Below are 26,609 nucleotides of genomic sequence, written 5' to 3'. Positions count from 1 at the left end.
TTAGGAAAGTTCTAAGTACATTTTAAGTTCTGAATAAATTTCAAAATGTATTATTATCATATATTATTATAATACATATTCTTGGGTCCCAGGATTCTATAGGTCATGTTTAGTATCCAGAAATCTGCCCACCAGAGTGGTTATGATAACAGTGGTAATTAAATCAGCATTTGGAAACTGTTGTAGGTCATTCAAATTGTGTTGAGGAATAAAATAAAGTAGGAATTTTGTAATAGGCAATGGTACTATGAATTACAAGAGGGAAAAAAAGAGATACTAGTATGAATAAATATTTTAGGGGGAAATAGAAAAGAAAAATTGAGTAGGTTTTACATATAGAAATATTAATCTAAGGTTATTTGTGTGTATATATGTGTGTGTGTGTGTATTTTTAATGTAATTATGACCCCATTAAACTTAATGAGAATTCTGTGCACATAGATACTTATCTAGGAGAGCCTGGCCTATATATATTAATGAGATTCACTCAGTACTTCTCTTGCTAGATGTTTAATTCTGTCAGACTTAAGATATTTTACTGGAGAAAAAAAATGAGTTAAAGTGGTTTAAATAGAAAAAAATTGAACCCAGTCATTATTCATTTTTCATTTAGAGGTACATTTTCAAATCTAAGCTTCATAAATCAAATTCAATTATTTAATATCAATATACAGTTTTTGTAGTTATATATTTTATATGGTTATTGATTCTACCTTGAATAAAATTTTGTATTCTATTATTAAATACCAAGGCTCTTTTTTTAAATGTCTTTCTCCTAACAAAGACAGTCCAGAATTTTTTTTTAAATGCTTAAACATGTATATATGTTTATCTCATATGAGATTATGGAAGTCTGAGGGGACTTAAATGATCAAATGTAACTTGTCAGTGTCAAAGACATCGTTTTTCAGTTATGTAGAAAACATTAAATTGTTTCATAGATTAATAAAGTAAGGCACTATCAACAAGTGTACAATATGCCAACAGTTGCAAGGCTGTCAAAGTGATCTGTTTATTTTTTCACAGATGTCTTTGTAGCAAACTTCTTTGAGTAAGACAAGTGTATGTTTTACTCATTTATTAATTGTGAATGCAATGTCTCAGTATGGAGGCTTATCAGAATTATAAATGCAATCACCTTCTCATGAATATGTGTATACTTTGTCACTGAATATGATAAAAACATAAACTAGCACTTTTGGGGCATATTACTTATTCTGTAAAACTCATTGAAGAAATGAACTGTGTCAGTAATGAGGTTGAATGAAACCATAAAGTAACTTTTTAGAGAATGATCTTCAAGAAAGTGTCTGTGGTTTGATGGTGTTACAAGGCAGTTAGCTCTAAAACATGGCTCAAAATTCTTGTAAAAATTAACAAATTGAAAGTACTCAAAGATCTTCAATTAAAGCAAGAAATTCAATAAATAAAAAATTAAAAATATTGAAATCTATGCAGCTTTTTTCTTTGCTTTTTAAAATTTTTTTCAGGAAGTATTCACTTTGTTACATTTTTGAATAATTAAATTTCTAGTACTTTCTTTTGATAGCATGTTCTTTTTAAAATGGGTGTAATTAACCCTGGCTGGTTTGGCTCAGTGGATTGAGCACCAGCCTGCAAACCAAAAGGTTGCTGGTTTGATTACCAGTGCAGGGCACATGCCTAGGTTGCAGACCAGGTCCCTGGTGGAGAGTGTGCAGGATGCAACCATACATTGATGTTTTCCTCTCTTTTTCCCTCCCTTCCCCTGTATAAAAATAAACAAATAAAATTAAAAAAAATTAAAAATAAATTAATAAAATGGGTGTAATTAAATATGGTCAAGGAATCATTGAGAATCGTGTGTGTGTGTATGTATGTATGTGTACATATATGTGTGTGTGTATACATATATACACATTTTAAAATGTATTATTATCATATATTATTATAATACATATTCTTGGGTCCCAGGATTCTATAGGTCATGTTTAGTATCCAGAAATCTGCCCACCAGAGTGGTTATGATATATAGTGGATATATATATATCTCTCTCTCCAAAGACACATTTTTATAGTCTTAATAAATTTGAGTGTATGAACTGGGTCACTTACCCTTACTTTGTGGGGGAGGTAAGTGGAAAAGAACTTAGGTCCCAGTGCTTGAACTTTACATTTAGCACAACTAATTAGATCTCATCAAGACAGAAATGTCAGGTACCATTGTATACCTTTAACATCCTATTTCATGTGGAACAAAAGTGGTTAGAGCAAGCCTCACCACCACAAAATAAATTATGCTTTATTTACAAGAATCACTGAAGTTTCTAAATGTTATGTTTTGACCATTTAATAAAATTTTACAACCTTCTGAAACCTCAGTGGGCTTGCCAACTGTCACCAGTGATAATTAGGAACAGAGCTACACAGATAAATGAAATTCACAGTGATTCAGGTAGTCCCTTTTCCACAAGATTCAATTCTTTTCACGATAAAACCTTTCTTGGATCTGCCAACTCTTAACAACATTTGACAGAATTGAGTTTAACTTTCTCTTTCTTTCCTTGCCATTCTTCTGGTGGGAGTGATTATTGAGAGGAAAAAATAGTGGCCAGAGCAAAAGGCTGGCAACATTTCAGGGTTGACATGCCAAGTGCTCTTTGACTAAATTGATTCTAGAAAAAGAAGGGAGAAATAACTCACTCAAAAGTTTTTGTTCTTTTGCAGTTAAGTTCCAGCACACCACTGAGTAAAGCAGTAAGAGTAAATCGAATGCCTTCTAGTATTTTCATTTATCCATTTTTTTGTTCATTTATTCATTCATTAACTCTTTCATTCAAATGTGTTACACTCAATATGTATTGAATTTGTATAGTTCTCCATGCATAATTATAAATGCACAAGCAATTTACAACAGGTTGCCTTATCCTGAGTTGAATTCATTGGAGCATACAGGTATGCAAACTACCAATGGGATATAAATCAGGTACTGTGAAAAATGTGTCACAGGGGAGTATTAAGAATTTAAGCAACTGTGACCTGGTATCCTAGTAAGGAGCACATTGAAACAATTGTCAGTCAACACCATAACTTAACAATTTGCTAAAATATGTTCTGTGCAATGTTCAGCAGAATGTTAATACGTATTATGAATAAAAGAGTTCTCTGTCAACACAAGCATGGAAAATAGTATAATACAGGGTGAAGGAAAAGTAAGTGTACAGCTGTGAGTACATGGCAGAGTTTATCCTTTTGCTATTATTTATTAATTATTATATTATTTTCTATACAAACAAATATAAGCTTATCCTGTATATAATACAAAATAAGATAATTTACTGTATAACTTTTAATACATATTTACCCTACTGATTTACTTCACAGGTTTACTCTATAGATTTATATACTCTACAGATTTACTTTACCCATGCATATAGAAATATCAAAGCTTTCAATTTTAACATCTTAAATAATATACACTTGGCAGAGCTTTATAATTGTTTCAGTAAAGAACACTTATTTTCCATGTAATATTCTACTAGTATAGAAAATACTTTGAGTGGCATTATTTTAATAACTACTTAAGTTTTAATTCAAATTTGAGAAGAAATAAAAATAAAATACAGAGTGGAATTTGGGAAATAAAAAATATGGGTGTGCCTTAGTAAGAGTAGTACAGAGTGATTTCCTATACCTCTCCATTCATTAGTTGGCCTAAACAATCTAAGAGAGGCTGTTTTCCCATAAACTCTGTCTTATTTTGGGAGGCATCATGATGTCATGACTTTTTTAAAGGACTTTATTTATTTATCTTTAGAGAAAGAAGATAGGAGGAAGAAAGACAGGGAAGCATCAATATGTGAGAGAAACATAGATCAGTTGACTCTTGCAAATGCCCCAAACTGGGGACTGGCCTGCAACCCAGGCATGTGTCCTTACCGGGAATAAAACAGATGACTTTTCAGTCTGCAGGCCAGCGCTCAATCCACTGAACAACACTGATCAGGGCATGATGTAATGACTTTTAAGTCCGTCAGATACATCTGAATTTCAGTTTTTGTCAATGTTGTTCATTAGTTGTGCAACCTTTTTTTCCTGATATTTCATCCTTTTATGTCTCAGTTATTTTCCTTTTCTGCTGTGTGTGTGTTTGTGTGTGTTAAGTTCTGTGCAAATTCATTACTTGTGTAGATTTCTGTATTCACCACCTCTACGTTACTAAAGAGACAATGCAAGGATCTGTCATATTGTCTTAAACACGTTATCATTTCTCTTCCTCTTCTATCCCCATTGCTAACCTCTTGTCAACCACTAAGCTCTTCTCTACTACTAAAAGTTTGTTATTTCAAAAATATTTTATAAATGGACTCATTTATGCAGCATTATAAAATGCAGCATTTTAATTTTGAGATTTTTTTTTCTCAGCTTCCTTGGAGATTCATTCATAATTTTACTTTTATCAAGAGTTTGTTTCTTTATACACTGAGTAGTATTCCATGATACATGAGTATTACAGTGTGTTTAACCATTCACCTATTGAAGGTCCTCTGGGCTGATTCTAATACCAGAAGTACTTCAAATAAAACTCCTATGAACATGTACATACAGGTGAACAAAAGCTTCTATTTACCTGGGATTAAAATCAAAGGGTGAAATTGCTGCATTTTATAGTGACTACATGTTTTGTTTCGCAAGAAACTTCCTGTTTTCTAGAGGGCTTAACCATTTACTTTCCTACCAGCAATGTATGAGCAATTCAGTTTTATCATATTCTTTTCAGCATTTGGTGTTGTCACTTTAAACAAAGAAATAATTTCAGATAGGTATGTAGTGCTATATCATTGTGGTCTTAATTTGAATTTACTGATGGCTAATGATATTCAACATCTTTCCATGGGTTTACTTGCCATCTGTGTACCCTCAGAAGTAATACATCTTTTTGTGGCTTTTGTCCATTTTCTAATCTGATTATTTTTACTAGTGAGTTCTGTGTCACCTTCTTGTTGCCACATATAAAATTCTTGGCTGGCTTTATTTTTCTTTCAGCACTTTGAATATGTTATTCCACTCTTATTCTGGCCTGTGTTACACTTTTTTGAAGAGGCAACTCATTATTAAATTCTTTTTCTTTATTTGATGAGAGTTTTTCTTCTTGTTTCTTATTATCATGGCTTTCAACAGTGTTACTGCCACGTGTCCAGGAACTGATCTTTGGTGCAGCGGGCATTTTGGATTTGAATATCAATATTTTTCATCAAGTTTGGGAAAATTTTGATATTTATTCAAATATTATATGTGTCATTTTTTTTCTTCTCTTTTGGGAACTGTCATTACATGTATGTTGACATGCTTAATTTTGTCCTAGAAGTCTCTGAGGTTCTGTCCATTTTTTTATTCAATATTTTTCTATGTTCTTCAGATTCATTCTTTTTATCCATCTGTTATCATGAATGGAGTACATTTCCTGTTCATTTACATATTATTGCTATATGATTATATTGATGTATTAAGACATTATTTTTTAGTGTTGTTTTACCTCTTTTAAAGCGTATCAAAATGTGTTATTGTTTTTAAAATTTTCATTTTCCCCTCTCATATATATTTGAGATCTGTATATAAATGAACTGATGTTAACTCTTGTATAGTGAAGTATAGTAAAGATGTAACACATTCTATATTCCTATTAATGATGATGCAAATGTTTTATAATGTTTGGCCATTTCAATGTTGGAGGAGGTGTTATTTTGGCATATATATCCTTCGTCACATGTAAAAATCCTGATTTAAAATATTTTTTTAATTTTGTCTTTAATTGCCAAATAGCTTCTCAAATTTCGCTACCTATATATATTCCCAACATGGAAGAGTCCCTGTTCCCTATGCCCTTCTAAAACTTAATTCCATATCTGCCTATGTTCCTCCTAATAAACATACATTTAAATGTAAAGAATCATTTTATTTTCACTGTAACTGGCCAAAAGTAGAATGGAAAACTATCATTAAAGAGCCTGAGATATCCAGCAACCCACTAAGCACTATGTTCTAAGGATTTTTAGTTATATAACAGAAAAAACCTGTTAGTCCTATGGCAAACAGAACAATAAATAAAGTCAAGCACAGTTACTTCCTATAGTTTTGGATATATCCTTTATTATATCGAGTCCTATTTGCTCATCTAAAAATAGATATGGAAATACCAAATAATATTTAAGATTCATTATGCTAAAAATTCTATATATCTGTGCCATTATTAGACTTCTCTGTTATCTGCATTTACTCTATTTGTGTTTTCTATTACTGTACTATATTGGTGAAAGGGATTGTGTTGATAAGCAGAGAAAAAGGCAGTTTATAACTCGTTTTAATTTTAAGGATAAAAATCGGACTATAAGATTAATTTCACTATTTCCATTTGTGGTTACTAACCTAAGCAAAAGGCCTCAGAATGATTTAGTAACAATGCAGGAAGATAAGGAGAAAATATAGGCAGCAGACCCAAGTAAGAAGAACAAATGTAAGATTTTCCTACTGTTGCAATTTTACTAATGCTATAAAGATTTTATATTTTCCTAGAATTTTTAACATTCTTAGAAAAACCCATTGTTTTATCAATCTTTAAAAACAAGTTAACTAATAAAATGCAGTTAGATCTTTTGACTGATTTGGTAAACAAGACATTTTTATAAGTATTAGTCTAACACTGCCTTTAGGTAGTATACCATATTAAAAAACTGCATTCTAATGTAGGTCAAAATTACATTTGCATTAAAGTAATGATCAAAGACATGTAAATATAAACACTGAAAAATTGAAATTGTAATTTTAGAAATATCAGTAAGCATTTTAAACCTCCATACTAAGTTTTTGGTAAGAAAAAATGGGCAAAGGACCCGAACAGACACTTCTCCAAGGAGGACATACAGAAGGCCCAGAGACATATGAAAGGATGCTCAGCATCACTAGCCATCAGAGAAATGCAAATTAAGACCACAATGAAATACCACTTCACACTGGTCAGAATGGCCATAATAAACAGATCAACAAACAATGGGTGCTGGTGAGTCTGTGGAGAAAAAGAAACTCTAGTACACTGTTGGTGGGAATGCAGACTGGTGCAGCCACTGTGGAAAACAGTTTGGAATTTTCTCAAAAAGCTAAAAGTGGAACTGCCTTTTGATACAGCACTTCCCCTGCTGGGATTATACCTTAAGAATCCCAAAACATCAATTCAAAAGAACCTATGCACCCCAATGTTCATAGCAGCACAATTTACAATAGCCAAGTACTGGAAGCAACCTAAGGGCCCATCAGTAGATGAGTGGATCAAAAAACTACAGTACATTTACACAATGGACTACTAAGCAGCAGAAAGAGAGAGCTACTACTCTTCGTGACAGCATGGATGGAACTGGAGGGCATTATGCTAAGTGAAATAAGCCGGGGGGACAAAAGACAAATACCATATGATCTCACTTATAAGTGGAACCTACCAAGGAAAATATAACCAGCAACATTGAAAGAAAAAAGAAACCAACAGAATCATGAAGGAAGGGGGGGGGGCGGGGAAAGGGAAGGGAAGGGTCAAGTCAAGGAACATGTATAAAGGACCCATGGATAAAGCCAAAGTGGGAAAGGATTGAGGGAGGGAGGTAAGGGAAAATGGTGATGGAAAGTTGGAGACAAATGTATTTGAACAATTAAAAAAAAAAGGAACTGTCAAGCAGGTGCTAAAGTGGAAACTGAAAGAGAAAATGTATTTTTGTATATCATATTTTCAAATCTTTGAACAGCATTTAATGTAGCTATGACATGTATACATTATATAACCTGGATGGAGAGATAGTCATTTCATTTTTAACAGTTTTATAATAAATGAGTGAACAAAAATAAAAAGAAGCTGTAGGTAAAAAAAAAAAAAAAAGAAACATATACTTTTATTCTTTGAGCAATTTTTTTTGTTGTTGAGGTTAATTTTTTTTAACAGAAACAGCTGAGAGATGAAGGCAGTGAAATTTACAATGGACCCATGGAAGTTCCTTCCTTTACTTCCACCTCAATGAGAGAAGCACTGGGAAAAAATAAGGTGTTCCCTGTGGCAATTCCAGCTCTTTAATGGACAACACTAACTGTGGGTAGCCTTCATTTGTACAGTTTCATTAATATGGATATGGCAAGTGGATGCAGTGTTTTAGTCTACAATATGGCAATATAGTCATTTAGATGTGAATAAGCTCAAAGCCCTACTATTACTGTTTCCCAATGAAAATGAGTAGAAATTCACGTTGAATGGCCACTGATTACCAGAAAATGATTAGTATGAGATATGAAATTGAATTGAATTATGGATACTGCTGTTAAGCCTATCTCAGAAGTTTAATTGTATCTATTGAAAAATGAGGGGAGAATAAAGACCAGAGACAACATTATATTGTCTGGTATGTAATAGAGGTTGGCTAAATAATTCAGACTTGCAATTGGGTTATTGAAAAAACATTTTGCCAGAATATCAAGAGTATAGATTCTATTTTGACTAAAAGGTTAAGCACACCAGCGATTACTTTATTTTTATTACATTGAATCCCATGGAAACTGAAACTTTCATATAACTATGAAAAGAAACCTTCCCCACAGAACTAGTGGTTGCCTATTATAGAATAGTATTTATGTTAAAGAGAGTAGTAATGACACTCTAAAATTTAAAAGTGTTATTGAGAATATACACTTTTAAGTAACACTGGGAGAACCATCTCGAACATCTCATGATGACTGTCATGAGGAATTTTTCATAGTATGTATGTTTGTGTTCACTGTGAAATCCTGAAAATAGGAGAAATATATGATTTTTTAGATCTTAAACTCTCTATGGTTAATGTGTATTCCTGCTTCACATTTGAGATCAAATAAAGTCTTTAGAAAATTATAAATTCACAGACTATGTAAACTTTTGCAATAGTACACAGAAGATACTTATATTAGCACCATCTTATAAGTTATCAAATGTTGTACTTAGGATCTCTTGGTATAATGTGATAGAAAATATAGAGGGGTGAGCTACTGCAGCTTAAACATGGAGGTGTTCTAATACATGGTGAGACAATAATGGAACTAAATTAGATCAATGGTTTACAAATTTGTTTTTAGCTGCTTCTTTAAAAATATAATTTATGAAATAAAATCATTAACAAAAAAGATAACATGCACCATATTTAATGGAACTACTTTTTGGATAAACAAGTAATGAGATCACTTAAGCCATTAATTCATTTTAGTACTTTGTTAATTTTACACATGCATACCCACTTAATTCATTTTACCTTTAAAAATTGTGATTGACCAGTTGCTTCATTTAAATTTGTCCTCATAAGTAAAATTTTCCAGGAAAAGAAAAGCCAGATTTTAAAAACATGAAGTATTCATGACATATATCATTATATTTTTAATTATATTATATTCATTATGCTATTACAGTTGTCCCAATTTTTCCCCTCAGCCACCCCCCACCCAGCTTCCTCCCACCCCTTCAGGCAGTCCCCACACCAGTGTTCATGTCCATGGGACATTCATATAAGTTATTTGTCTACTCTATTTCCTATACTGTACTTTACATACACATGGCTATTTTGTAACTACCTATTTGAATTGCTTTTTCAAAAGTTTTTAATTACGGTTTACATTTAATATTATTGTGTTAGTTTCAAATGTATAGCATAGTGGTTAGAAAATCAGGTATTTTACAGGGTTCCCCCAATGTTTAAAGTACCCACCTGACCCCATACATAGTTATCATGGTATCATTGACTATATCCCCTATGCTGTACTTTACATCCCTGTATTCTGTAACTACCAATTTGTACTTATTAATACCTTTACCTTTTTCACCCAGCCCTCCAAACCTCCTCCCCTCTGACAATAGTCTGTTCTTTCTGTGAGTCTGTTTCTATTTTATTTGTTTGTTTATTTTGTTCTTTAGATTCCACTCATAAATGAAATTGTATGGTGTTTGTCTTTCTCTGCCTGACTTACTTCACTTTAATAGTACCCTCTAGGTCCATTCATGCTGTCACAAAAGGTAAGATTTCATTCTTTTCTATAGCTGTAATATTCCATTGTATAATTGTACTATTCCTTTTTTATCCACTCATCTACTGATGGGCACTGGGGTTGCTTCACAATAGCTTGCCTATTGTGAATAACACTGCAGTGAGCATAGGGATGCATATATTCCTTCAAATTAGTTAATCATTTCACTTCTTCACCCATTTTCCCATATCCCATGCCATCTGGCAATCATCAAAACATTCTCTGTATGATTCTATCTCTGCTCTTCTTGTTTCCTTAGTGTGTGTTTTAGATTCAATTGTTGATAGATATGTATTTATTGCCATTTTATTGTTCATAGTTTTGATCTTTTTTTCTTAAGTGCCTTTAACATTTCATATATAATTATTTTGTTGGTGATAAACTTCTTTAGATTCTCTTGTCTGGGAAGCTATTTATCTTCCCTTCAGTTATAAATGATCTCTTTGCTAGGTAGAACAATTTAGGTTCTAAGGCCCTGCTTTTCATGACTTTCAATATTTCTTGTCAACCTCTTCTAGCCTGCAAAGTATCTTTTGAGAAATCAGCTGACAGTCTTACGGGCATTCTTATGTAGGTAACTAACTGCTTTTCTCTTGCTGATTTTAAGATTTCTCTCTTTATCTTTAACCTTTGGTATTTTAATTATGATGTGTCTTAGAGTGAGCCTCTTTGCATATACCTTGTTTAGGACTTTCTGTACTTCTTGGACTTGAATGTCTATTTTCTTCCTAAATCAGGAAAGTTTTCTTTCATTTTTTTTTTTCAAATAGATTTCCAGTTTCTTTTTTTTTAATTTTATTTTATTTTTTCGAATACATTTGTCTCTGCCTACCCCCCACCACTTTCCCTTGCCCCCTCCCTCTTTCCCTCCCTCAGCTCTTCACCTTTGGTTTTGTCCATGAGTCCTTGCTATATGTTCCTTGACTTTCCCCTTCCTTTTCCCCACCCCCCCTCCCTCCTTCTCTCTTGTCTCTGTTGATTTCTTTTCCTTTCAGTGTTGCTGGTCTTATTTTCCTTGCATCTTTGTATTGTTGGTTAGGTTCCACTTATAGGTGAGATCATATGGTATTTGTCTTTCGCCCCTTGGCTTATTTCGCTTAGCATAATGCTCTCCAGTTCCATCCATACTGTCGCGAAGTTTAGTAGTTCTTTTTTTCTTTCTGCTGCATAGTATTCCATTGTGTATATGTACCATAACTTTTTGATCCAATCATCTACTGATGGGCATTTAGGTTGCTTCCAGTTTCTTGCTCTTTCTTTTTTACTACTTGTACACCTATGATGCGAATGTTATAATGCTTTTCTTTGTCCCAGAGACTGCTTATATTGTCCTAATTTTTTTGGATTCTGTTTTCTTCTTGTTATTCTGATTGGGTGTTTTTTATTTCCTTATATTCCAAACCATTGATTTGATCCTGGACTTCATCCACTCTACTATTATTTCCCTATAAATTGTTCTTTATTTCAATTAATGTGTCATTTATTTCTGAATGATTTTTTTTTTATGCTGTTGAGGTCCTCACTAAATTCCTTGACCATCCTTATAACTAGTGTTTTGAACTATGCATCTGACAGATTGCTTATCTCCATTTTGTTTAGTTCTTTTTCTGAGTTTTTTATCTGTTCATTCATTTGGGCCATGTTTCTTTGTCTCTTAATTTTGACAGCCTTCTTGTGTTTGTTTCTATGTATTAGGTAGAACTTCTATGATTCCCTATATGATAGCATGGTCTAATGTAGTAGGTATTCTGTAGGGTCCAGTGGCACAGCCTCCCCTATCACTCAAGGAGAATACTTAAGGTCTACCCTTCATGTTCACTGAGTACACCTTCCTCTCGTAATTGAGCTTTGGTTGATGTTGGTAGGTCATTAGGAGGAATTTATCCAGGCCAGTCAGAGAAAGGCTAACTGTGGCCACCAACTTCTACCCTCCATGGAGAATCAGCTGTGCACAGGCAGAATGGTGGTACACCAACATGGTTTACATGGGTGTGTAGGCTCTGGGATTTCCCAGTTGGTGCAGGCCAAGGTCATCCCCCACTTGTGTTCTGCCCAGGGCCACCCTGCATGAGCTATAAAGCAATCTGAACTGTCTGCTATTTGTATTGGGCTTGGAGATTCCTAGGGAAAGCTAAATGTGAATCTAGGCTGGCTTCTGCTGGTGCCAGGACAGGGACCATGTAGGAAGAGGTACAGGGGGCTAGAGGCTCATTGAAGTTGGCTGTTGCTTTTGTGATAGGATTTAGGAAGTAGTGATGTATGAGCCAAGACCAGACATTCATATGGAAAAGTGGCTGATAATAGTTAGGTTGTACTGATAATTTGGGTGTGACAGGATCTCAGGGGATTTCCAGGATGGGGCAAACAGTTTAGCCAGATTGATAGGGTCTCAGATATGGCACCCACCTGCCAGCTCTTGGCTCTGCGTGGGTTAGGTTCAGAAAGGGGACAATGGCCTCTGCCAACCTTTATTTCTGGGAGAAACCTGTACCCCAACTCTTGCCTTGATGCCAAACACTTCAGTTCCTCCCAAATGCCACTGGTACTTTTCAAGCTGCTACCCTGATGCTGGAGTTCAGAGGGAATGAGTCTGAGTAATTCTGTGTGAGAGCTCTTTAAGAGGCGCTACTTGGGACTCCAGAACTTTCTTCCACCAACTCAATCTCCACTGGTTTTTATAGCTAGGAGTTATGGGGACTTATCTTCCTTGCACTGTAATGCTGGGCTTGGGTGCCTGGTGTGTGGGACTGGGACTCCTTGCTACCAAGATATCACTTCCAAATTTTAACCCGCCATATGTGTGTGCGAGACCAGCCCATTCCATGTTTCTGCCCATTGTACCTTTCAGGATGAATTTAGTTTCTTTAGTTCTGTGGTTGTTGGACTTCCATTCAACTCAATTTCAGACATTTTGAAGTGATGGTTGTTCTATATTTTAGTTATCATTTTGATGTGGTTGCACAAGGCAACATGCCATGTTTCCCTTGTTGCCATCTTGACCAGAAGCCATTGGTTGATTCCTATACCATTTTATATAATGTGAAACTACTGCATTTTCTTAAAAATGGAATAACAACAAATATGTAAGCAGACATTATATATGTTTATACTTCTTGTTTTAGATTATGTTCATCATAGTTTTTTATTGAGAAATACCTCTTTTGCTTAAATAATAAACTTCTCCAGTTGTGCATATTTTATCTGATGTTGTGCTTTTGATTTTTCCAATCTCTAATTCATTTTTTCTGCATTGGATAAATTTTTAAAAACATAACAATGTAATGAAGATGAAAGGGGCTTGGTGGAAGGGGGAAAAAAGGGAAATGGAGGACATCTGTAATAATGTCAACAATTAAATTTAAAAGTAAAACATAATTTTCTGATGTCAACTATATATTTGGTATGTGTGACAAAGTGCTGTTTGCTATGTAGTTTGGTTCAGCTAATAAGGCTCTGAGTCCATTAATAATAAAGATAGCATCTTACAAATTAAAAAAAGGAAAATAAAAAGTCAATGTTATTTTATTCTTTCCTTTTTTATTTTCTTATAATTACTGACTGCGTTATTGGGGTAAAAAAGGAACTATGAATTGTTTTTCCAGGGGAAGAAAAAAATCTTTCTTGTCATTCATATTTAGTGTCTTACAGATCCTTAATTTTCTATAGATTTAATCCTTGTGAAAACATTCATATAAACTTGAAAGCTTTAATATGGTTTTCTCAGATAATTTTGGTTTATGAATTGAATATGATACAATAAATATTTATTCTATTCCATGGTATATAAAGTAATCTTTATATACCAAGTAAGCTTTATTTCCTACACAGAAAATTATTTGAATTACTTCCAACAATATTGTTACATCATACTCACAGACTCTAAAGATGTTTTAATAACTCAGATTCTTAGTTGATGCATTTTTTTCTACAGGCATATTATTGAGGAAATTTAACAAGATTGTTGATTCAATTGATTTTTGCAGCTGATGCATTTTGATGTTTATTTCACTAAAGACTCATAGCTAGTAAGGATATTAAATTTCTGGATCAGAAACTATATACTGTATATTTTATTCTTTTAAAACCATGTTGTCCTTGTGGTTGTGCATAAAAACTGAGATGTTTCTATTGCTCAATGGACTGTGAATGGTCTTGATCCAAAAGTTAGAAAACTTATTAAGGGAGAGTGGATTCCGGTAATTCTACCACAAAGGCCCACAGTTTTATTTTTGAACACATAAATACCCTGTTCATCAGATATTGAAAAAAATTCTCTTTTAAGGGTTAAAACATTGTTAACATCAACCTGGCACTAATTACTGTGTCAGTAGCTCTGGGCCCCAGTTTACTCATCTGCAAATGATGTGGCTGAGTTCTGTAAGACTATGTCATGCACATGGTGTATAATAAGAAAACAATTTTCTCAAATATGGGTTGACTGGCTGTCACTCTAAACTATTCTTCCTGTATGTATTACCTTTGAGGCTTCACACGTTCCAGGACTAATTTTGAATTACAACAAAATGTCTTTCAAAACATTATGATCCAAGATGAAGCTTGTCCTTCTATTTGAACCTCATTGTTGAAGCATTTGGGCAGCCACTGGACAGACTGGTGAACTAGGGACTCACACTTTGACCCAACATGCATGGATCTTAGTAATGCAGTATTGCTTCCTAATGAGGAATGCCTTCTAGTGTACAGTAACACATCAAAATCAATAATACCAAACAGAGGGAAAAAGTTAGTCCTAAATATAGGATTCCTTATCTTATCTGCTTATTTATTGAGTTCCTAAGTCACATATGATATGAAGAATTTCTAGCCAGTTTCTTTCAAAATAAATGCCCTGGATTGAATATACTAGGTAATGGCAGACTTCTGCATACACACATGAACAAATAAGCTTAATTGCACACTCGATTGGGAGGAAATATAATGATTTCATGTAAGCATAGTAAGTTTTAGAAAATGTTAAATAATTTTAACATTTATTAATACTATTATTAATAAATGTTAAAATTTATTAGTAAATTTTAACTAATTTACTAATAAGTTTTTAAGTTATTAGGGAAGACTATTAGTACTCATTTATCATACACCTGAGGAAACCAATAAGCACTTTTCTTAGGTTTTTACTTGAGTATATTTTACCTAATTTTATTCAGTAATATGAAATGGAAAAAAATACATGAAATAATGAAACTAAAAATCTAATATTAAAATCACTATAATAAACTAGACACTAATAAGGAAAACAAAAGATCTTTGGTGTGTTTAAAATTTCTGATGTTTTAATACTGTATTTCATTGGACTTTTGCAATAGCAAGAAACTTCTCAAAATTCTAGACTTTAGGTAAACATATTAGGAGGTAGCAATTAGAATGTGTTGCTCACTGGTGAAAATGGGTAAAGTGACTACTTCTAAAACTGAGCATGTATTCAAACTATTTCCCAGGCACTTTCTAAGGTCATGGAGAGGAACTACTTTTTTAAAAAAATCAGTTAATAATTTAAGGTTAGGGTAACTTCAGTGAAGTTAGGAAACATACTATACACACACACACACACACACACACACACACAAACAAGCACACACAGAGAAAACCAAAGTGTATGGTATCAACTGGTAATATTTTGAGTACAACAAAAGCCTAATTTTCACTTCTTTTTGGAGCTTTTCAAAATATTATGTAATATTTTGAATTATGCAAAATATTATGATATTAAAGTTATGCTTTGGGCATGTCAGAGTAAAGCTGGAAGCATTTGATTCATAGTCATATTTTAACGTTTATCACAAAAAAGTTTCTAAGATAGTCCTAATACTGTTTGATTGAAATAAGAAATATAGGGCCACTGACTGATATTCTATATTCTGGACTTTTAATATATACAGAATGATGAAGAAAACTAGTGAATGAAAAATAAAAACAGTATTTTAAAACATATCATGCTCAAAATATTACATAGCTAAACTAAGCTATAAGTTATAATTGGTAAAATGTAATGCTAATGAAAAATAGTTCTATAGGTTAATAAACTAAACTAATTTTTTTAATTATACAAATTATTGGTGCAAGAAAATGTCTGAATTATCCCAAATGTGAAATTAGTATACCTCTATGAGAAGAGAGTTATATATATGTTTGATATTGATTTATTCATTATAAAATATATATCAAGTGCCATACTTTGTGTCATGTGGTGTCAGATGCTGAGATACGGTAGAGAAAAAAATAATCATGTATTTACCTTCATATCTGTGTTTCAGAGTATAAGATATATAGAGATAGAAATATAGGAGGGAGGGAAGGGTGAAGGGAGGAAGGAAGGAAGGGAGGGAGGGAGGGAGGAAAGGAGGGAGGGAAGGAGGGAGAAAATAGTAGGAAAAGAAAGGAAGAAAGAAGAAAAGAATGAATTATCTGTGGTTACATGATGTCTGAAAAATGTGAATTTAGTTGTGACATAAGGTTGCAATCAGTGCAGCCCAAGGAATCCCACACAAAAATCTACACATCGAGAACAGAGATGTGTTGACCAACAGGCAGAAGGGCGTCCTCTGTGAGCTTGGGAAATTACTTTCTGTTCTCTTGTCTTCAGGTTCCTCATTTCAAAAATGAAAGTAAGTTCAGGTTTTTTGAGTCTCCTTCTTCTGTTTTTATGTTAGGTGGCTTGGACAGTTTCAGTTCTCACTCTAGATTCTATGTAGCCAGTTTGCCAGTGGTTGGGTCTCAGTTCATATATCAAGATGTTAGATGAGCTGAAACTAAATCTAGGGCTGCTGGCTGATACTCTTTTCCCTGTACAAGACCAATCAAGTATTTCTGTACAGGCCTTTACTACAAATCTTCTTACCACTATACTTTAAACTTATTATATTAATCTATGGTTTAAAAATAAATAGAAACACAATAATGAAAACAGAACTAGGTGATAAGTGCCCTTGATAACTTGGAAGGTCAAAATCAACTCTGTTCATTTGATGACTCCTTAGTTTTATTTGAGGATATTGTAGTCCAGGCTGGGTGTCCTGAATAAGTGTTTTTAAGTATGGAAAACAAAAGAATTGATATTAGCAGGCTAAGAGACACTAGGAGCTTGGGGCTAGAAACCTAATATGGCAATAAGAGGCAGGCAGGGAGAAAATAGTTCTTAACAGCTTGGATAGGACAAGTTGATAACCCCATGATACACATACGGATATGAAAATAAGTCCTTTTTCCACTTCCCTGATGAATGTGGCTGACTTGTGATGTCTGGCCAGGCATGGGATTAGAATGCAAATGACTTGGACTTCTCAGTGCCCAGTGGGAAAAGGAGCAAGCCCAAGCATCTGGGAAAGAAATCAAGCCAGCCCAAGCTGTCTGGGTACCTAGCCTTTAATCTTAACACAAGAAAATGGGAGTAAGGAGGAAAGAGACACAGAGAAGCCGGGATTCAGAGGCTGGGCCTTGAAGAGTAGCTGGACAGGTAGAACAGATCTGCTCTCTCCCTATTGCATTCAGATATCACACTTCCCTAATGCCCAGGCACCTCACTGTAGTAATCAAAGGATCAGCAAATATTTTTATTAAACCATGGATTATAAGAAATCCAACAAAATTGAGCTGAAAATATCCTCTTTTCTGTGACTTTCATTATGTTACAGTAATCTCCTTGATATGACATTTGCGAAAGTGTTTAGGAATATACCTGCCAGGTTCTTAAGTTATTCATGACTATTGCTTTCTCTCCATTCTCTTGTTTCTTCATCATAAGTTAGATTTTTAGTGAGGATAACAGGATGTCCTCTCTGTATAAAAGGGAAGAAATCTTGGAAAAGTTCAAAGTTGTATTTCAGCCAGTCTAAATAAATGAAATATTTTTGTCCATTTCTTAGTGTATTTATAATAACTAAATAGGAGTCGATATTTATGGGAAATGTGTATATACTACCTATCTGATTCTCTGAATGGCTTACTGTCATAATTATTTAAATTAAACTCTTTCTACTCACTCATTATAAATAGAACATTTGAACCTTCATTTATATTTTGGACATTTGAAAAGAAAAATAAATATAATTCCACCATAATAAGTCCTATCATCAAAGAAAGTTACAGTTTTTCTCTTCTTAATTGAGAATATTTGGAGAAGCAAGATGCTCATGCACATACTTTGAAATCATCACCTGACATAGTATGAAGCTGTCTTGTCAAGTGCTGCTTGGCTTGCATTTTTAGTAATGTTTGTGGTACCCGGACTTTGTACAGGCAGAGACTGAATTGCTTGCTTTATAATCTTCTAAGATATTGCTTTTTCAGTTCCTTTTACATGAGAGCAGGGTCCTGTTGGAATATATGATGCAGAAATAGAACTTCTATAAATGATTTAAGGCCAAGGATTTAAAATCCACTTGTGTTTTGTATAGAAATACATTATAAAATAAAATATAAAACAGAGATAATGTAGCATTTTGATTTTTTCAGAGAAGACCTTTTTGATGCTCTTTTCCATTTTTCTGATTCACAGAATATATATTTAATTAATCTGGCTACAGTAGTTGATTATTTTTATTGCTTTCATTTGATTAGTTGAGGTGCTTTTTTTTCATGAATTATTAATCATGACATTCAGTAACCATTCAGAGACTGATATGTGGATACTTCAGGAGAAAAAAAAGTATTTAATGACAGAATGCTGAAATAGAAGGCTCAGTTAGAAAATCAGAAGCTATTAAATACATTTTGAGAGGGGACAAGTGAGATGAAATGAAAGAACTGAGACTTTTCATAACACCATAACGTGAAGATTGTTAGGAGAAAGAAAATCTTGATGTCTCTCTCTTATGAATTTCAGGAGCTCAGCAGTTTTCCCTCATTAGTGCCTTCTCCTTACGCCTGTCTGACGGTGGCCAGCATTTTGAGAGAGGCCATGTGAGGCAAATGATTTATATGCATCTCTTGTGATTCCACATTTTTCACATTTTTGCCAGTTGAACGGAATCAAGAAATAATGCTTTATTTAATTTTATAGCTAAAGAAATGAGTTTCTATCAAGTTTATCTGTACTGGTATCTGAAATCACATTCTGTATTTATTGAAAGTCATTATGGTTTCATTGCTCTATGTGTTTCGCAGACAATTTTCAGAGTTACAATTGTATAGTTTTGTATACAGAGATTTTCACAGGTTTAAGAAATTTCTTAAATTATAATAATATCTTTACGGGGACAACTTGGTTCTATATTCTTCAGACAGTGGTTATGGTACACTGAGTTTCTCAAAATTGGAATATTTTAATAAGAAAGTGATTGGCTTAGACCTCTTCTTTCACCAAATAATATTTTTTGAAGCTGTATAAAATTATACTTAATTTTTTTTACATTCTGTATATATTTAGAATTCTTAAGGTCATTATGCATAAAATAATGCATTGGAAAAGAAAGAATTAGTGCATTTCCAGGAGATAACAACATGTCTGTACCTGACTGTATTACTGATCTGTAACTTTTACCTCTATTTTATATCTGTATCTAGGTTTACATTTCTGGATATAGCTGTGAATATGCATTTAGTTATCCAGTTTGTAAGAGTCCAACACAGATTGGTTCAATGAAATAAAACTACATTATTAATTTTAAACTAATGAATTTTCTTTCAAGTTTTGATGTCCAGTGTTATTTGTAACATGCCAGAATTAAATGTGTGAATTCATGTCTTATTTGTTTCTTATTTTTTACATTTACTGCTACTTTCTCATTGTGTTTTTAAAAGATATTGTTCCTTTTTGCTCTAAAATTTTATCTATCTCTTAGTCTATATACTTTTTTTCAGACACATCTTTTCCTTTCAATGTTTCTTGTTGTTAGCTGCATATACATTTGACCTTATTTTTACTCTGAAATACATTTTTTTCCTGGGTAGTATCATTCATATGTGTCCACTTTTGAGTTACATTGGAGACAATGAGTAAGACATTATTAATTTCCTTAATTTAAAAAAGGAAAGTTTTTGTTTTTATTCTTGTTATATAGCTCCTTCTCCCAATACTAAATATCAAGGCTATAGAAATTTCCACATCTGAAATAGTTTTCTTTGACAATTTTTTGGGTTATTCCTTATTTTTAAATGAATTTTTCTATTTTATATTATACAGTGGGAAGAGATTGGTGAAGTTGATGAAAATTATGCCCCTATCCATACATACCAAGTATGCAAAGTTATGGAACAGAATCAGAATAACTGGCTTCTGACCAGTTGGATCTCCAACGAAGGTGCTTCCAGGATCTTCATAGAACTTAAGTTTACTCTGCGGGACTGCAACAGCCTTCCTGGAGGACTGGGGACCTGTAAGGAAACTTTTAACATGTACTACTTTGAGTCAGATGATGAGAATGGAAGGAATATCAAGGAAAATCAGTACATCAAAATTGATACCATTGCCGCTGATGAAAGCTTTACAGAACTTGATCTTGGTGACCGTGTCATGAAACTGAATACAGAGGTTAGAGATGTAGGACCTCTAAGCAAAACAGGATTTTATCTTGCCTTCCAAGATCTGGGTGCTTGCATTGCTCTGGTTTCTGTGCGTGTGTACTATAAAAAATGTCCTTCCGTGGTACGGCACTTGGCTGTCTTCCCTGACACAATCACCGGAGCTGATTCTTCACAGTTGCTCGAAGTGTCGGGCTCCTGTGTCAACCATTCTGTGACAGATGAACCACCCAAAATGCATTGCAGCGCTGAAGGGGAGTGGCTGGTGCCCATCGGGAAATGCATGTGCAAAGCAGGATATGAAGAGAAAAATGGCACCTGTCAAGGTAAGGGTTTGCCTGCATGTCTGCAGGTGCTGTCTGCTTCAGTTGGATCATGCATATGTATTTCCTCTGAGGATCATGAGCAAGCGACCTTTTACTTTGCTAATTTATGGAGATTATTTCTTTTCAAGTTTGATTTCTCTCTTCTCAGAATTTAAATTTTTGGCAACGATGAAAGATTTAATGTTATATTTTATCGTCTATACATATTTAATACTCAGAATATCTTACTTGCACTATAATATTCATATTCATTTGGCTTTCAGAAGTTTTATTTTTGAACAACTCAAATGAAGGGATTATTTCTTTGTATGATACTCTCTTTGAAATGATTATTATATGCTACTCTGCTGCTATTTTGGTCTGCAAAGAGAAAATAGTACTTTCAGTTGCTTCATAAAATTCAAATGCAAATCTTATATGAGACTTTGGGCACATTTTTAACTCTTAAAAATTCTTCAGAAATAAGTTCAGCCACATGAACTCCATAGGAAAATATTTGTTAGCTGACAAGACTTAGTTTATTGTGTTGTTTACATATAATTGCTATTATACGTTTGCTTTAAAAAAATTACAGATAAAATTTAAATGCATACTAAGTAGTGCCCAAGAAAATAACTGCTTGGAGAGAGAGCCAATACGATAAGGCCATTTCCAAGCAATTTGCACTTGGAGTTTTTTTTCTGTTTCAATTTTTCTTTTAAACTGAAACTTGATCATGCATGCATGCCTCCCTCTTCATTTGAAAATGCCCTCATTTTGGCCACCATGTGGTGAGTTACCGTTTTAAAATTGGATTTTTATCAATGGCTTTTTGGAACAGCATAGTACTTTGCGTCAAAGTGAAGAGAAGCTTATAAGGAAGAAACCATTTTTTTTCTTAAAAGAAAAATCATTCTTACTTGATAACCTGCACTTGTTTTCACCACGATGTACACATACTAAATACATAATGAGAGTTAATGTGTATTAACTAAAGAAAAAACCAAATGCTGAGAAGTCACCCTAATCCCACCTGTTAGCGTCAGATGAATTTTTTTGTTTCTAAATTCCATATGTAATGTGAATCAAACTTGCTTAAGTTTGTTCAGGCCTGAAGGTAGATTGATTATAGATCCAGGGAAACAAGGCTAGGGAAATTACCTGTAAATTAAAATGGCTTTGCTTAATTATTTCTCCCTAGAAACATATAGCGCCATTTTTAAATTTTCTTTTTCAGCATCAGCTCACATGTATTTTGTCTCCTGTAATTAAGTGGTTGTTTTTCCACGTAATCTATAACTATACACACACATGAATACACACATGCATGCATGTAAACAAAATTTTATTACATCAAAATTATGTTTCGGAAACACTTTTAAGATTGTCAGGAAAATGAAATTATTTTTACTCAAGATTGGATTTAAAGGAAAGTTCTAACTAACTTTACTTAACTTTTTTTAAAGCAATATTCTTATTATAAGGTGAAGATATATGTAATTATAGAAAGTTAAAGTATGAACCATTGAATACATTTTATTCTTTCCCCCAAAATATTTACAATATAAATTTTATTATTCCTAAAATTTTGTTTACTAGTATGATAAAATAAAATGCTTTAGTTGAATAGTTGTTTATATCATTTTAGAGAATATGTGGTCACTTTAGTTCAGCACACAATGACCTTTGTCTTTGGTCAGATTGACAAAGGGTATAAAAGACCAGTTTTAGAGGATAATTTTTTATTGTTACTGGGTTAGAATACTTTGTTTATGGCAAAAATATTTTGGAGAAGTAAGGTTCTGACATAATATGTGTAGGCATTTAATGCATATATTTCTCTTCTCATACTCTTTTCCTAATAATTGAGGAGAAGAGACGAAATTCAGAAACAGTGGGGTGAGCAGCAGAGGCTACAGTGTAGAAAAGTTCTCTGAACTGGATTTTGTAGCAATGTGTTTATTACTCCCCCCTGATGGTAGGAACAGAGACGTGGGATCATGCAGAAAATACAATGTAGTTGATAGGAATAGTGCCTCTTGGTGTTTTCCAATGTACAAATATTATGTGGCCACTCTATGAGGAATTTAGGACGTTTATTCTAGGAATAACTTATTGAATGAATGGACAAGTGTTGATGGTTTGCTTTAGATAATTAAGGCATCATAGATACTCTTAGGTATTTATATCTATACATAATATGTATATAAAAGTAAATATATGCATGTGTGTTTTATAAAATTCCACCATAACTCTAACCCAGCTATCTTCAACCTTTTTCATCTCATAGCACACATAAATTAATTACTAAAGTTCAGTGGCACATCAAAAAATAGATTTTTAAAAATCTGACCAAAAAAATAAATAGATATAATTTTGATTCATTCACACTGGGCAACTATTGTGGTGTTAACTGTTGTCTTTTTTTTTTTTGACAATCTTAAAGGAAGAGAGGTCAGTGCCACTGCCTAAATAGTCTGGTTTTGCATGTCTTAAAAATCCTTGCCGCACACTAGTTGAAAATGGCTGCTCAAACCCATTCTATGGTCTTAACCTGCTCTCCACAAACTTTAAAGTGGAGAACTCAGTGTTTTGAAACTCTCTTTGATAGACCAGAAATCTAGGAATCATTCTTAACACTCCTCTCTACTCACTATGCAATTCTAATCCATCACAAAATATTTCTCTTAAAATTATTTACATCTATTTTCTTTTTCTCCAATCTATAAGCATATCTTGTTAGAACTTTATTTTCAAGTTTAATAAATGACTTGATATATAGTTTTGACTTTTGAGTCATGTGAATCTATCACATCTACAAAAATCCAAATATGGTTGTTTTGTTGTCAGCGGAAATCAGGCTTTTCCATAGGATTTTGAGAAAAACCTTCCAAGGGCCCATGCACAAGAGAAGGGCCCATGCTTGTGGTCTGTCAAGATGGTTTGTCCCATCTCCCTCCATCCCGCCGTGGAGAAAGTCCAACCGTGTCTTCAGCAAGGCCCAAACAAATGTCAGCGTCCCGAGTTTCTGCTTCACATTAAAGCTTACTCAGTCTTTTGGAGCTTATGCCATCTGCTGTGGGTCCTGGTAGCTGCTAAACCCACATGGTGCCATGCTCTCAAGTGAGAGAGCACATGAAGGAATGGGGTGAGCAGGTCACAAGCAAGAGAGAGAAGTGTTGCGGGGGGGGGCGGAGGAGAGAGAGAGAGAAACACACTTTTTTGTTCCCCTGGGATTATATTACCTTGGGTTTGGGAGGGACCAGGTGCTTATTCAAATGAGCCAATCAACACCCAAGCTTCCATGGGCTTTTGGTAGGTCTACCCCCTTATTAGACAGACTATGAGAATACTCAGGTTTGAATTTAGTTAGCTGAGACTCCAACCTATTGAACTGCATAAATCCTAGCTTTTTGTTGTTTTTGTCTTTTCTTGTTAAGTTTTTAAAGTCCTCAATAAGACACAGCAGGAATTAGAGTAAGATATTTTGGTTTATTAGTAAATACTTTGCCCTCAGATTACTTGATTCCATACATTGATCTTTAAAAAATTCACATGAAATAAATTATGAAAACATATTTTTTATTTATATAAATGTGAAATTAGATACTCACATGAATAAAGGGATATGCCTTGGTATATAATACAGAGCTGATATAATACATAGAATTTCCCAAATGATTTTTTCTTTTTTTCCCACCAAATTATGATTCTGTTATCACTAATGCAAATATTTATTTCTACATCTTATGGTAGTAGGAAGATACATGTATTTAGAAAATAGTCAAAATTGGCTCTAATAGGAAGACTTTGGACACATTCATCAACCATGTTTTGTTACAGTTCTCTACTCTCTTGCTCCTAAGATAAAATGTTCAATATTCTAGAATGGAGATAATGTGCCTTGACCACAGGGAGGGAAGAGTGAGATCTTCTTAGTTTCACCTCTTTGATAATCAAGATACACTGAGATTTAATTAAGGATATAACTATATTAAGAAGCTGATGTTTAAGTAAATGTTTTAATGATTTTCATATGTTAATATTTACCAAGTTTGTACTAGGACGTGACTTGGTAGTTGCTGTAAGATTGCACTCAGGTAACCTGGTATATGTGCAGGACATTATGGAGTTGACCCAAAGGCTTCTAGAGATTAAACCTTCAGGTCTGATGCTACTGGGCAGCTCATTAACACACGGCTTAAGCCCAGAAGTCAACTAAGAAGTGATTCGGGAGTCCTAGATCATTCAGCAACTTGGTGATCCATTATCTTCATGCCCACTCATTTAACTTCCTTAAAGAGAAATTGACTACATTTTCCATAATAATCTGGCTTTAATGAGGTAACAAAAATTCTGTTTTCTATGTATTAACTTAAAACATGTAGTGCCTTTATTTTTCTAAGGCTTACTTTTATGCCTGAATTTTCAATAACAAATTGCTTTAAGTATACAAATTAATTTCTTTAAATGCTCTTTATTTTCTGAAACTAATAATGTATCAAATCCATTTATACAAGTATGTTTTCCTACTTGTTATTTATTATTACTTCTGATGAAATCCATGCTATTTTTTTTCCCTTAAGAGTCATATGATTTTTTTTTTTTTTAGTACCAAATTGTTAGCAAAAACCCATTTTGGAAGTTTCTGTTTTTTATTGAACTGAATGTGTTTGACAGAAGCAATTGAGTTCACATGAATCAAATGTTGCCTGCTGTGTTCTCTTGTGATTATGTTGCTGACGTACTCAGATGCAAGGCAAGACCACTAATCTTCATCAGTTGCTAGTGGAATGAAGTAGTAATTTGAAATTACCCCTAGATAATTATAGTTTCACTTATATCAAATGGAGAAAGAGATTTAGATTGTGGGTCACTGCCAAGGCCAGTCAGAGTGAAGAAGGTATATAACGCATGCTAAAATACAGGGTAAGGAGGGGTTACATGCTGAGGGCTGTGGAGAAAAAGCACTTATTAATTGTCCAACTGAGAGATGATTGCACAGCAAGGAAAATGTAGTGAAAATACTGAGCTAAGAAAGAGCCTTGATTCAGAAACAGTACAGATACTGCAGGGAGTAATATGTCGATCATTCATACTTCTAGTGCATATTTATGTTTGAAACAAAATTGGCTGGAAATACAGTGTATTAGGTGTTCCTGTAATTATGCATTGGAGAGCCTAGTTATTTTTAATTAGGCACGTTACCAAAAAACATCAAAGGGGCTGAACTTTTGGTTCTATTTGGTATGCTCTTTTATGCAACAAAAGCAAACTAATTTTGATTTCAAAATTTTAACAAAAGATGGCAATTTTGAAGTACAGAGGACCAGTGGTATGCAGGCTTGCACGCCTGTGTGTCCTGCTGCTGTGAACCACCATCCGGACCATTAAGGAGTTAAGTCATTTCATCCGTTTTCAGGTATTGCATGTGAGAACAATAAAATGGATTTTTTTCTTCCTTTAAATCCCTTCATTGAATAGCTCTGGACCAGTTCTATTAAATTTTTAGAAAATATTCTGCATTTGTTTTTGTTTTCCTTTTCCCCTCACTGAAGCAAAGATTTCTTAACACTAGCACTATTCACATTTTGGGTTAAATATTTTTTTTGTTGGGGGAGGGAATAGTACCATTTATTTAGCAGCTTCCCTGGCTTCTAATTCCCATTTAGAGGATCACTCCACTCCCCATTTTGATAGATAAAAATGCCTTCATATATTGCCAGGGGTACCCTGGGGACAAAAATCACTCCCAGTTGAGACCCA

General features: G+C 33.7%; 1 protein-coding gene across 2 annotated transcripts in view; it reads left to right on the top strand.

The window, feature by feature from the left end:
* The window catches only part of EPHA5 (EPH receptor A5), a 329,941-nt gene that overhangs the window by 52,144 nt on the left and 251,188 nt on the right, over positions 1–26,609 (top strand). For both annotated transcript variants that reach the window (XM_054566806.1, XM_054566807.1), the window contains exon 3: positions 20,201–20,864. In XM_054566806.1, coding sequence (XP_054422781.1) covers positions 20,201–20,864 — 664 coding nt within the window. The remainder of the gene's footprint in view (positions 1–20,200; positions 20,865–26,609) is intronic.

The sequence above is a fragment of the Pteronotus mesoamericanus genome, unplaced genomic scaffold (assembly GCF_021234165.1).
Source record: "Pteronotus mesoamericanus isolate MK-2021 breed Mesoamerican mustached bat unplaced genomic scaffold, CSHL_Meso_final contig_180, whole genome shotgun sequence".
Classification (NCBI taxonomy): Eukaryota; Metazoa; Chordata; class Mammalia; order Chiroptera; family Mormoopidae; genus Pteronotus; species Pteronotus mesoamericanus.
The sequence above is the reverse complement of the archived record's forward strand: the minus strand, read 5'-3'. Positions and strand labels throughout refer to the sequence as shown.